General features: G+C 35.0%; 1 protein-coding gene across 1 annotated transcript; it reads right to left on the minus strand.

Annotated features, from left to right (window-relative positions):
- Positions 1 to 3,857: 3,857 nt before the first annotated feature.
- On the minus strand, positions 3,858 to 10,269 carry LOC125667535 (uncharacterized). Its single transcript, XM_048901079.2, has 3 exons — positions 10,196 to 10,269; positions 9,196 to 9,255; positions 3,858 to 6,828 (listed from the first exon to the last, which is right to left on the minus strand). Exons 2-3 carry the CDS (start codon positions 9,244 to 9,246, stop codon positions 4,732 to 4,734), a joined length of 2,148 nt encoding a protein of 715 aa, XP_048757036.2. The 5' UTR covers positions 9,247 to 9,255; positions 10,196 to 10,269; the 3' UTR covers positions 3,858 to 4,731.
- Positions 10,270 to 14,106: the final 3,837 nt, after the last annotated feature.

The following is a 14,106-nucleotide window of genomic DNA, read 5'->3' on the forward strand; positions in this document are numbered from 1 at the left end:
TAATGAGAGCAATAATTGATTTAATGTGTGCATTAATTCAATTATTGCTTTCTTTAATTCAGTTGATGCTCTCATCAATTGAATTAATGAGAGCAATAATAGATTTGATGCGAGCATCAACTCAATTATTGCTCTCTTCAATTCAATTGATGAGAGCATCAATTTCGTAGAAATATTGCTCGCAATAATTAATTTAGAGCTCGGTATAAATAATTTGATGATCTCTTTAATTCAATTGAAGATTTCTTTAATTATTTACAATGCTTTTGTATAAAGAATTCATGCGCGCATCAATTCTTTTAAAGAGAGCAACAATTCAATTAAAGAGATCATTAATTCAATTGTGGATATGTTGAATTGAAGATATCTTTAATTATATAGTTGCTCTCTCTAAAAGAATTATTGTTCTCTTCAAATGAATTAAAGATATCATTAATTCAATTGAAGTGAGCAATAATTGAATTAATGGGTGTATTCAATCAATTATTGCTCTCAACAAATTAATGCGCACATCAATTCAATCATTGCTCTCATGAATTGATTTATTGCCCACATTATATCAATTATTGCTCTCTTCAATTGAATTGTAGCACGCATCAATTGTTGATATCATTAATTCAGTTGAAGAGATCATTAATTCAATTAAAGCGTGCGTCAATTCAGCTGAAGAATTGATGCTATCATCAATTTAATTAATGAGCACAATAATTCAGAATTGAAGATATCATTAATTATTTGATTAAATTGTTGCGCGCATCAAATGAATTGATGATATCTTCAAATAATTGAAGATATCTTCAATTATTTGAGTTTATGTTGATTTAGCGCTCCATACCTTACAGGGCTCTATCCGTCTATCCAGACCTTGTAGGCAAAATGAATTGTAAGCTCCAGGATCTTACAACTTGGTACATTTGATCAACACGATGAGAGGAAGATGCCCATTGTTTTTCAAGGTCAAGGTTGTAGTGTCATGTAGTAGGAAAACCTTCTAGGTAGGATACAGACCGAACTGTTGGGGCTAGAACTGTCAATCTTGTACACATACACTTTATGACAAGTGGAGGATGCCTATTGTTTCTAAAGGTCACAGTATCACTTAGTAGAAAAACCTTGTTTTCATTACAGATACAGATATTGCCCTGAAATTTTTCATAACCTCCCTCTCAGAGAAATACATAATCAGTTGACATTTCAAATTGATTGGTGTGCCATGACCTACTTTAGGGCTATAAGTAGGTCAAAGCATTATGTGGCCCTCTTTCTCATCATGGATACATTTTGTCACAACCTCCCTCTCAAAGAAATACATAATCAGTTCACATATCAGACAGATTGGTGCACCATGAACTACTTTAAGGGTTTTATATATATCACTTCATCCACCCAATTTTTTGCCTTTTCTTTATTGTCTCAGCTTAGAAGGGGGAAATGGCCCTTCAAATGAACAAACTTGAATCCCTTATACACAAGAATGCTTCGTGCCAAGTTTGGTCCTGGAGGAAAAGAAGAGTTGTGAAAATATTATAATGACAATGGATATATATATGTATAAAGAGAGGCCTCTACCCATCTACCTCCTGTACCCTAGAATGGGCGTAAAGATTCATTTAGTTTAGTATTGAATGACCACAAAATGGATACTTGTGGTCAGTTGTGGATCTAAGTTTGAGAACTTTTATAAATAAGCAACATGCAAAAAATTCCTATTTACATACCATAAATAATACACCCCCATTTTTAGGTCTTCTGAGCCGAAGGCTCAAAGAGCTTATCATATGGCCATATTTCTGGTGTGCGGTGTGCGTCAACTTTTTGGGAAAAGGGCTATATCTCAAGAACTCCTTGGCCAATTTTTGTCAAATTTGTCACAGGGTATCCTTGGCCCAAGGGCTTTCATTTTTACTAACCCTAGGGTTGTGACCCTTTAACAAGGGGAGATAATTAGGAAAATGCAAACAAAAGTAGTGGTTGCTAAAAAATCTTCTCAAGAACCACTGGGCAAATTATCACCAAACTTATGCATAAGGATGAGGATAGGTTATAGATAAAAAATTGTTCAAGGCATCATCCTGGAGCAAAGGGTGTGGTCTCAAGGTCACTTCAAAGTTGACCTTAAATTTTGTTTTGTTAAAACTTTGATATTTTGCTTAATATAAGGACTAGGATCATCAAATTTTGTCAGTTGATGCATCTTAGGACCTAATATCATGTTGTCTCAAAAGTAGGTCATGGTGACCTACTTTTTGAATTTCGCAGGTAATTATTAATAAATGGATTTTGATGCATATCTTGGACACTTTTGAGCCTATGATCATCAAAAGTTGTCAGTTGATGGATCATGGGACCTTGAACTGCGTCATGTGAAAAATATGTCACCATGACCTACTTTCTGAATTTTATGGCTAATCATTTATGAATACATTTTAGGTTGTTATTTCAGATACTGAGAGGTTTAGAATCATCAAACCTTGCAAGTTGATGCATCTAGAGGCCTCGAAACATATTTTTTTAAAAAGTAGGTCACAGTGACCTACTTTTTGAATTTTTGCAGACAGGATATAAACATATCGAAGGAATTTTTGTGAATGTCTCATCAGACTAATGTAGTTCTACTTGTGTCTTTCATCAAAATCCCATGCCAACAGTTTTATATGTCGTATTCTACTGTTTATATCACCATATAGTGATACACATTGGTGAAAGCAATAATTGATTACATTCGCGTATTACTTCAATTATGGTGTCCAACGATTTAATTCATGATTTCTTTAAATAATTAAAGATATCATTTTACATGTAGTTTATGATAATTTGGCACTCCATTCCGCTCATTAATTATTCTGCTGAGTAGATGCACACTATAATTGAATTAATGCTCTGTTCAAATGATTTGATATCAACAATTGAATTGATGTGAACTACAATTCAATCAAAGCATGCATAAATTATTTCTGTTCAGTTGAAGTGTAGTGCACATCAATTCAATTAATGCACACAGTTGAATTATTGCTCTCTTCAACTGAATTAATTATATCATTAATTTAATTGATGTGCAAATGATTCTTTTAGAGAAAGCAACTACCTAATTAGAGATATCTTCAATTCAACATATCCACAATTGAATTAATGATCTTTTAATTGAACTGTTGCTCTCTTTAAAAGAATTGTTGTGTGCAATAATTCCTTATACAAAACTGTTGTGAATAATTAAAAGATTAATTGAATTATAGAGATCATTAAATCATTTATCATGAGCATCAAATTAAATTTTGCAAGCAATAATTCCACCACATTGATGCGAGCATCAATCAGGGTTGGGCGGTTAACCCCAATTAAAAGATTTATATAGCACCCTATCAACATTAGTTCTCTAAAGCGCTTTACAAATGTGAAAGAAAAGATATAAAATCGATGTGCACATACATGTGAATAAAATATTCATAACCAATAACAGACTACAATGACCAAACAATTTTCAATCGACCAGTATTGACCGGTTTTAACCAGCATTGACCATCGGCCCGTTCAATACTTATATTGACCACTTTTTTGCCAACCCTGGACTATCAATTGAATTGATGAGAGCACTAATTGAATCAATACACGTGTTTTGACTACAGATTACTCCGTTTACATGTGCAAGATATAGGGCTCATGGCGGGTATGACCAGTCAACAGGGGATGCTTACTCCTCCTAGGCACCTGATTCCACCTCTGGTATATCCAGGGGTCAGTGTTGAACAGTTCCTTATAGGAGTTACGAGATTGGTCACTGTTCGCTATCTTCACCTTTTCCAAATGGGATAAGTACAATAGTTTATATCCAATATTTTCTTTTGAAATATGACAGTAGATGCGTTTCATAACTTTATTATTCATGGTCAAGACAAGTTTACACAACACCATTTCTAAAGACACTCGGCAACAGATTTCATAAAACATGCAACTACTGTTACAAGCCAAGGCAACATTTTAAAATGTTACAAATGACACCCAAAAATGGGAACATTAATACACAATAAAAGTACATCTATGTAAAATATCCAGCCTACATCATTTTCTTCCAAACCAGATTATGTGCTGCAGTTGTTCATACATTGTTTGACTTAAATAAAGGACTGATCTCCTGAAACTGTAACAGGGTAACAGCAGCATGAATGATCTCTCACTATACATAAAGGTAACATCTAACAATTGATTAATACTAGTATGCACCTGTATAACACTCTGCTGTGTACTCTACTAATTCAAGATAGATCAAATGTGTTCTTTACTGATCGGATATTTCCCAGTATCAAAGCTTATGGATAGGAGGTGACGGATAATGTATCTTTACATATAGGAGACAAGTTTCAGACAACTGACTTCTTGAATTAGGATAGAATTGACATTGCATTTTTACGGAAAGAATATTCTTTACAGAAAGGACATCACTTGCATTGTATTTTTACAGATAGGACACATCTTGACAAAGTAGGAGATAATAAGACATCTTGACAAAGTAGGAGATAAGAAGATAATACATTGACAGTCGGGCACTGTATGTTAATACAGGTAGGATATACATGCATATGGGTAGGAGACAGACAAGACATAAATGACATAGGATCCCTACAGACATGAGAAAATCAAAAATCGTAATGTTCACGGGTAGGAGATAATCAACATTGTATCTGTATAACTAAGACATTGCATCTTTCTCAGTTTCTGAGGTCCTAAGTGTTTTTATCAATCTTTTTCCAAATCTTCCCAAATACTCTGCAACTTTTGCTGTGCAACGTCATCTGGTATTTTATTTTTCCGTACCTTTCTTGCATCCCATCCCATTTTAGCTGCTTTTTGTTGTCGTTTCTTTTGCTTTATAGATGGTATATGATAAAAACTCCCAAACTCAATAAGTCTTTTCAATTTTCTGGCTTTTTTTGAAATTATGGGCGATTCAGATATTGTCTCCAGAGCTTTAGTTGGAAGAGGTACATAGTCTTTAGATGTGTAGATTTTTGCAATGTCTTCTTCTGTATTGGACTTCTTTCTTTTTCGTGGAGCACTGACTGGTGCTAATTTACCATTGCAATATTGCAGGACATTTCCAGAATCTTGGTTTTCTTCTGCCACTTTCTCATTTACCTCTTCCTTGAAAACTTTGTAGATTTCAAATGAACTTCTGCGTAACCTTCTTGACTTCTCTTTAACAACTGACTCTTCCTGAAGCAGACTTCTACACTCCGTTACATCATCTGTAACAGTCGGAGAAATTCCCCCAGTGTCTTGAGAAGAACCAGGCTCCAGTGAAGTATACGACTGGCTACCTAATGAGGACTTTTTAGGACGCCCTCTCTTCCTTTTGGTTACACTACTGTCTACAACAGCTGGATCATGAACTTCTATTGTCTCAGATTCATTGCATGTTGGCTGTTTCTCTTCTATTTCAATATTCTGACTTTGATTAACAGAGTTGTTGTCTATGTTTATTTTCTGCATCTCATTCTCGGTAGAATAGTCATTCATGACTGGTAAATTTACATCAGTATTGCATTCACTTTCTTCCATTTTATCTTTTTTCAAAACTTCTGTATTTGCCTTAGAAGCCGGTACACAGTCTGATGAAACCTTTATTGGTTTCCCTCTTTTTCCTACCTTCAACCGTGGTGCAGTAGTTACTTTTACACAATTTCCTCGTTTCACCATTTTCTTCTGAACACCTACATCTTTAGCCTTGATTTTCATAATCTGTGATGGCCCAGTGTTTTCAGTGTCATGATTTACTCGAGATGATTTTACATCTACCTCAGAAGAATGTGCATCTGGTGTCATATTCATACTACTAGGATCAACTGTTTCAAAATCTCTGTTTTTATCCTTGTATTTGCAGAAAGATTTCACTTCTTCAATATCTTCTGCCTGAAACATTACACTATTAGATGAGTTGAGTTTAGCACAAGATTCATAAGTTTCCAGCAGTGGTTCAGAGATTTTTAAAATTGTGCCTCCTATTACAGTACTTAGATCTGCTGATAGATCGGCTTTATTGCTTTCCCCCTTCCTTTCATATCCATCCATGAAAGCACAATTTTCACTCTTCCCTGATGATGTTGCCGTCTTCAAAACTGACCTTTTTCCAACAGATTTACAGACCTTGATTAATGCTTTAGTGGAGTCTCTTACACCAGCTGGATATTTGTCATCACTAGAATTTTTGTGTAGATCAAGATATTCAGTAGCCAATTGTTTTGGTTTTAACTTTGATATTTGGTTGTCATTTGGTAACAGTCTTGATTTCATCTGTGACATGGGGGTGAAAAATTCTAAATCAGGGTCTGGAGAATTGGGGCTTCCAAGATATTTGGTTACTGAAGGCTGAGAGATATCTGATAGTATGGGTTGAGATGGCGAGTATGGCAAGGAATCTGACAAATGCGCTGTGGCTACAGGAGTTGAATAAACATCTGGAAAGAATGAAGACAAAGGATCCATGTTTCTCTTTGCTTTGTCATCAACACCTGAAAACCTACTGGAGAGATCCGACACATCCTCTGTGATGTTGACGGGGGTGATCCAAAGATTTTCCTGATGACTAAGGCTACTGTCAGGACATCTTGCAACCTCCACGTCTGAAAGTGAAGTAGTAGGGGTGCCTACTTTTAAAAAGTTCACATTACATTCATCAGATGGTCTAACTGGTGTTTCTGAAGCTTGAAACTGCACAAGCTCCTCAGAGTTAAATATTTTTGATTTTCTACGTCTCTTTTCTTTCAGCTCAGCTACAAGATGAGACTCGGGCGATGGTTCTTTCCATACACTTCCGTAATTATCTCCACATACTTCCTGTCAATAAAACAGAACTTTCTCATTATTTCATTCTTTTCAGAATGGTTATTCAAGTTTTGCACTTGAATGACTGGTTTCAATTTCAAAGGACATACAAAATATGTATATTTTTATAACTTGCTTTCATTTTATATTCTCTCTAGTGTATTAATCTGTCTACCATAAAGATAAGAGAGTTAACAATGACCATGCTAAAACTGCAAAAAGATTAAACAAGAGGCCCTTGGGCCACATTGCTCCTCTGAGTCATCTTGGCCCATATCTAAAGCTTTTCCCTAAATATTCGCATGTAAAACTTTGATCCCTATTGTGGCCCCAACCTACCCCCGTGGGCCATGGCTTTTACAAACTTGAATCTGCACTATGTCAGAAAGCTTTCATGTAAATATAAACTTCTTCAACCCAATGGTTCTTGAAAAGAATTTTCTCTATATAATTGTATGTAAAACTCTGACCCCCTGATGTGGCCCCATCCTAACCACAGCGGCGGGTGGGGCATGATTTTTAACAAACTTAAATCTGCACTATGTCAGGAAGCTTTAATGTAAATTTTTCTAGCCCAGTGATTCTCCAGAAGATTTTGAATGATTTCCCTATTTATTTGTATGTAAAACTTAGGTCCTCTACTATGGCCCCATTCTACCCCCTGGGGCCATGATTTTAACAAACTTAAATCTGCATGATGTCAGGAAGCTTTCAAGTAAATTTGTACTTTCCTGGCCCATTTTCCCTAAATAATTGTATGTAAAACTTGACTTCCTATTGTGGCCCCATCCTATCTCCAGGGGTCATGATTTTAACAAATTTGAATCTGCACTATATCAGGAAGCTCTTCTGACCCAGTGGTTAATGACAAGATTTTTAAATGACTCCACCCTATTTTTGCATTTTCGTGATTATCTCCCCTTTGAAGGGGACATTTTCCTTCATTTGAACAAATTTGAAAGCCCTTCACCCAAGGATGCTTTTTGCCAAGTTTGGTTGAAATTGGCCTAGTGGCTCTGAAGAAGTTGAAAATGTAAAAAGTTTACAGACAGACAACGGACAACAGGTGATCAGAAACTTTGAGCTCAGGTGAGCTAAAACAAGAGGCCCACAGGTCACATCATTCACCTGAGCAGCAGTTCCTAGCTATAAATAAGCTTGAGCAAAACTATGATCATTACACAAACAGCTTGGCTCAGAATTTTTTTTTTCAAAGGTACCGACTAAGAATTCTATATTTATCATATGCCCTTGTAGATGGATATGGCCTTTCATATTATAGTAACAAAAATCATCCAACACTGTCAAAGCATGCTTTGTGCCAGGTTTGGTTCCCTATACAAGCATACATTCACATGTAAAACTTTGATCCACTATTTTGGCCCCACCCTAATCCCAGGGACCATGACTTTTACAAACTTCCCACTTTGTCAGGAAGATTTCATGTAAATTTCTGCCCAGTGGTTCTCGAGAAGATTTTTAAATGACCCCACCATATTTTTGCAATTATCTCCCCTTTGAAAGGGCATGGCCCTTCATTTGATCAAACTTTAATCCCCTTCAACCAATGATGCTTTGTGCCAAGTCTGGTTGAAATTGGCAGGGTTGTCACGAACACAAGAATCTGCGTCCTAGACACAGAAAATTCATTTGGAACGCAAGTTTGTCTGATATGAAGAGTCCCGCGGATGCGTCATGGACTCCGAGTAAAAATCACAATTTTACTTAGAACCCCGACTTATTTGTTTAATATCAGTCAATTAGCTGCAAATTAGAATATAATATTCAAAAGATAATTAAATGATGCAAAATGAAGAACATTTTGCCACTGGCAGTAATTTATTCTTATTTCTTTAAAACATGTTCGCATGGTCAAATAGACGTACTTTCTTATTCAGACATATAAATGAAGGCCCATCCATTAAAGAGAATCTTTATATGAGGAAACTGTGTGTGAATGGTGTAGATAAAAACTGCTTTCAAAGGGCACTGTTACTCTGCACGTGCATATCGTGTTTTCAGTCAGTGACAATAGATTTAGTTATTTTTAATAAAATGAATTTCTTTCCTTTTCTTTGCTGAATTTTGATTATATTTGAATTATGCCAGATCATCGTCAGTTAATATAACATGTGTCTTTTATACACGGGGATATAACTGAAGCAAACAATATCCGTTTTTGGTACATACAGCCTTCTAAAAATCGTATTGGCTTTTATATATGTAATTAAAGGCCCAGTGGTTCTGGAGAAGATGAAAATTTGAAAAGTACAAGTCAACAGAAAACGGACAAATTTTGATCAGTCAAGCCTTTGGCTCAGGTGAGCTAAAAACAATACTTTTTGAACTTCATTGTGAAAATATTTAGAATTGTCATACCAAATCATGACTAATTCTTAAAGACCGTCTTCTCTTCTTCTTCAAATCCATGACAGTATTCTAAAAGAAAATGGTGTTAAAAAATTTATGAAATTGAAATTCTGTTAGGTCTCTCCCTACTGTTGGCACTCCAGGAGGACTTAATCAAATGACTCGGTGTTGGTTTCAAAAATCATATAAGCGTGATCACCAAATCATTTACGTCTTATCACAGTACTAGAGATCACTTATATGTTCTGAAGGCATTTGGTTATAGGAGATGACGTTTTAGAATATTTTTTCTTCAATGCAACTGAAGCTGACAATGTGAAAAGAATCTTCGATTTTTGTATAACATTCATGATTTTGATAGAGTTATTCTTTCTAAAGAACTGAAGATTTTCTAATGCTGTCAATCTCAGACTTGATACATTTGATATTCTGCCAATTCTCCTTTTACTACATTTGAAAAAAATGTATCGCAATGTAGTTGAATTCAAATTCAATTAATTCCAGATCAATTTCGATTCCATTAAAAAATATATAGGCCTAATACACATTTCCTTTCAATACAAACTCACTGACTGGTCAATATTCAGGTTCCATAAATATGTTTTACAAAATGGATGCCAAATTTTGGTAGTCTGTAAGTCAGCAGATTGTGAGAACTATTGTTGAAAAAATGTGAATTTGTCAGAGGTGATAAATCTCGGTTCATATGTATGGTACGTCACACAGATATTTATTCATTGTATGTTATGGAATCAAATAGAGAATATTGTATTGCAACTCATATCGAATCGCAAAGGTGCTGTACTGTATGACTGAGATAGGCCTAATGAGCAGAAACTTCATTCAATAATTGACTGAAATTTTCTAAATTTGGAAACCACGCATTTATAACTCAAACCGGCTCCGCCCTCCTAACAAGTGTCATAAAGCATAATATTATTAATTACAAATGCTAACATATATATCGTTGTTTATCAAAACACCTGTAATGTTGTTTTTAAACATATACCTTTCACAAAATCGGTTCTCTGATCAAACCAAGCGCTCAATTTAAACGCCTGCGCAGTGCCGTGACTTTTGGATAGAAAACATGATCCCGATCCCGACGATTTTTTTTTTAAACGATGTCCTCGGATTAGATATAAATTATATTAGGCATTGTTGCACTGATTTTGACACTTTTTACAGTTGCAAAACAATTCAAACTCAACTTTCTGGCACAGGTGCTTGACTTTTTATATATAGATATAAAATAATAAGAGACCCATGGGCCACATCGCTCACCCGAGTCACCTTGGTCCTGACGAATGCGGGTGGTTTCGTTCCTATTACCTATTCGCAGGGAGTGGATTCGCACCTTTACCTCTTTGCTCTAAGTGGATTCGTACTCAGTGGTTTCACCCCCATTGAGTACAGCAACAGTGGTCGATGAACAATTTAATTGAAATTAATGAATGCTATATACATGTAATGTATTAATTTATCGACGTCCAAGGTATATGTTCATTTTTATCTTTATACCAACAATTTTTGGATGTTTACTACGGCAACAGTGGTTGGGACGATTGTTCAGTGCATATTCTCCTTTAACGATGAGCAATTTAATTGAAATTGATGAATACTATAGGCCTATATTAATTTACCAACGTCCAAGGTATCTCCATTTTTATCATTATACCAACAATTTTTGCCACGGCAAGTTGCATTCATTGTAGAAAATCAGTAAGTAAAATTTATCATATGAAACAGAATTAGCATTATGTAAATAAAATTAGTGTGTCTATTGTGTGATTTTATCCAATCTTAGATATTTATATAAATCACAAAATGAAGAATTCAACTATTCTTAGTTATCATATTAAGGTCAATTATACGACTATTAACGAGGAAAATTTCGCAGTGAAAAAAAATAAAATAAAAATTTATATAATATAATTTAAACTGTAAGAGTTATCATTATGAAATTATTAAATACATTTATTCACAAGATATGTAGAATTAATTTAAGATATGCAGTGGCGGATTTAAGGGAGGGGGGCGCTGCCCCCCCCCCCCCCCTAAAATTTTCAAATTTAAGGTAAATCGTGGTATTACTTATTTTAAAAATGTACTAAACAATAAAAGAAGCAATAATTTCTTCCACTCTCGGAGAAATAAATGACAAAATCTTTTGATTTCTTGAATTACTTTATTGGAAGAACTTAATTTTTTCCAAAAACCCTTAAAATTTGCGTCATTTTACTAATTTCACCTTATCAAAAGTGATAGAAAATAGTACAAATGTCTTAAATAGGAGACATATTTCAAGCCCTATAAAATGTGTAAAATCCAGGACTTCCGGGGGCGTTGGTCTCAAGGCGGTCCCCAGCCTCGTAAAGTGCCCCCCCCCCCCCCTAACCGCAATTTCTGGATCCGCCCCTGATATGTATCATAAAAGTCAGCACTTCACGTTCTAATATTTTAATGTGGATTTTAGTTGAATTTGTTCATCTAAATTCATATGAATATCAAACAATAGTGAACGATTTGTGAATTTTTTAAATAGTGATAGCTGCAGTGAAAACTACCAACTAGGGTCGTCCAACAACATTGATAACATTGTAAAGAACGCATACAAAAACTTGGATTACTTAAATCTAGAAAAAAAAATCTATAATTTATATCAGTTTCCAAGGTACTTAACTTTACACTTTACCAAATGCATATACCTATTATTTTTACAAGTCCCATGATTTGACGTGCACCTATTAGTACTTAGCTGTTGTATTTCTAGATTCTGCACAGGTAAATCGGGGGGAAACCACTCGACTATAACCTAATCTTCTACCTTATGTTACCTGCACTGAAATGGGGACGAAACCATAGAGAGAGAATCCACTAAGTGCGAATAGGTAATCGGGACGAAACCACCCGTTACCGTCCTGCCATTGTTCATGCAGCTGTTGTAACTTTTGAAAGATTCTTTTATCAATCTTTACTCACATGAAAAATGTTGACGCCATATTATGGCCCCAATACAACAGAAGTGAAAATGAATTAATTGATATAACACAGAGATGCCTCAACACCAATATGACTAGACCTAACTCGTATGATTTTGTTGTTCTGGAGAACACCAAGGTCACAAGGTCATAGATCACGGTATGATAGGAATGATCTGGCCATAAGAAATATATAGACAAAACATGAAAGCTTTATCTTAAATAGTTCAGAAGATGTTAAATGGCTCATATTTTTATTAAAAGTAGGTCAAACTTCTAGGTCAAGGTCACAAGGTCAAACACCAAAGTAAAAGAATGTCTAAAATTGCCATAAAGAATTTATATACAAAATATGAAAACCCTACTTAAATAGTTCAAGAGATATTTTTAACAATTTTTATAAATCTACATAAAACATTTTGATCCCCTATTGTGGCCCCACCCTACCCCCAGGGACAATTTCTACTCTATGTCAGGAAGCTTTCATGTAAATTTCACTTTTCTAAACCAGTGGTTCTTAAGAAGAATATTGTTAAAAAATTTCCCAAAATATCCGAAATTGTAAAACTTTGACCCCCTATTATGGCCTCACCATACCCCTGCGGACCATGATTTTCACAAACTTGGGTCCCAGGAAGCTAAATCATGTAAATTTCCACTTTTCTGGTCCAGTGGTTTTTGGGAAGATTTTAACTGTGTATTCACAAGTAAATAAACTTTGATCCTCTACTGTGGCCCCACACTACTCCTGGGGGCCATGATTTTAACAAACTTGAATCTGCACTATCTGAATGCATTTATGTAAATTTCCACTTTTCTGGCCCAGTGGTTTTCGAGAAGATTGTCCCTATAAATATTACTTTGTGAATCTCCATTATGTCAGGAAGCTTTCGAGTAAATTTGTACTTTCCTGACCTAGTGGTTCTTATTGAGATCTTTCAAGATCTTCCTTATATATTCGCATGTAAAACCTTTTATCCCCTATTGTGGTCGCACCCTATCCCTGGTGGCCATGATTTTAACAAACTTGAATCTGCACTATGTCAGGAAACTTTCATGTAAATTTCAGCTTTTCTGGTGCAGTACTGGTTCTTGAATTTTTTTTTTAATGGACCCCACGATATTTTTGTGATTATTTTCCTTTCGAAGGGGGCATGGCCCTTCATTTGAACAAACTTGAATCCCCTTAAAGCACCCATTTAAGATGGTTCGTACAAAGTTTGTAATGATTGAAATTGGCCCAGTGGTTCTGCCCGTACGAAATTTTCCGTCCGTAAGAGAGGCGTAATTGGGCAGGGTTTCCTTATACTTTTCTGGTCGGAATCTGGCAGTTTCATATTCTCTCACTTTTAAGAAGATATGAGGTTTACGGGCGTCTAACGTACGTATACTACGACGGCGTATTCGTGCCAATTTACCTAGCAGAAAAAATGAAAATAAATCGTTTCTACGATTTATTAAATCGTTTCTACGATTTAAAAAGTCGTTTCTACGATTTAGAAAGTCGTTTCTACGATTTAGAAAATCGTTTCTACGATTTAAAAAGTCGTTTCTACGATTTAGAAAATCGTTTCTACGATTTAAAAAGTCGTTTCTACGATTTAGAAAGTCGTTTCTACGATTTAGAAAATCGTTTCTACGATTTAAAAAGTCGTTTCTACGATTTAGAATATCGTTTCTACGATTTAAAAAGTCGTTTCTACGATTTAAAAAGTCGTTTCTACGATTTAGAAAATCGTAGAAACGATTTGAAAAGTCGTTTCTACGATTTAGAAAATCGTTTCTACGATTTAGAAAATCGTTTCTACGATTTAGAAAGTTGTTTCTACGATTTATAAAATCGTTTCTACGATTTAGAAAATCGTTTCTACGATTTATAAAATCGTTTCTACGATTTAGAAAATCGTTTCTACGATTTAAAAAGTCGTTTCTACGATTT

The sequence above is a fragment of the Ostrea edulis genome, chromosome 1 (genome assembly GCF_947568905.1).
Source record: "Ostrea edulis chromosome 1, xbOstEdul1.1, whole genome shotgun sequence".
Taxonomy (NCBI): Eukaryota; Metazoa; Mollusca; class Bivalvia; order Ostreida; family Ostreidae; genus Ostrea; species Ostrea edulis.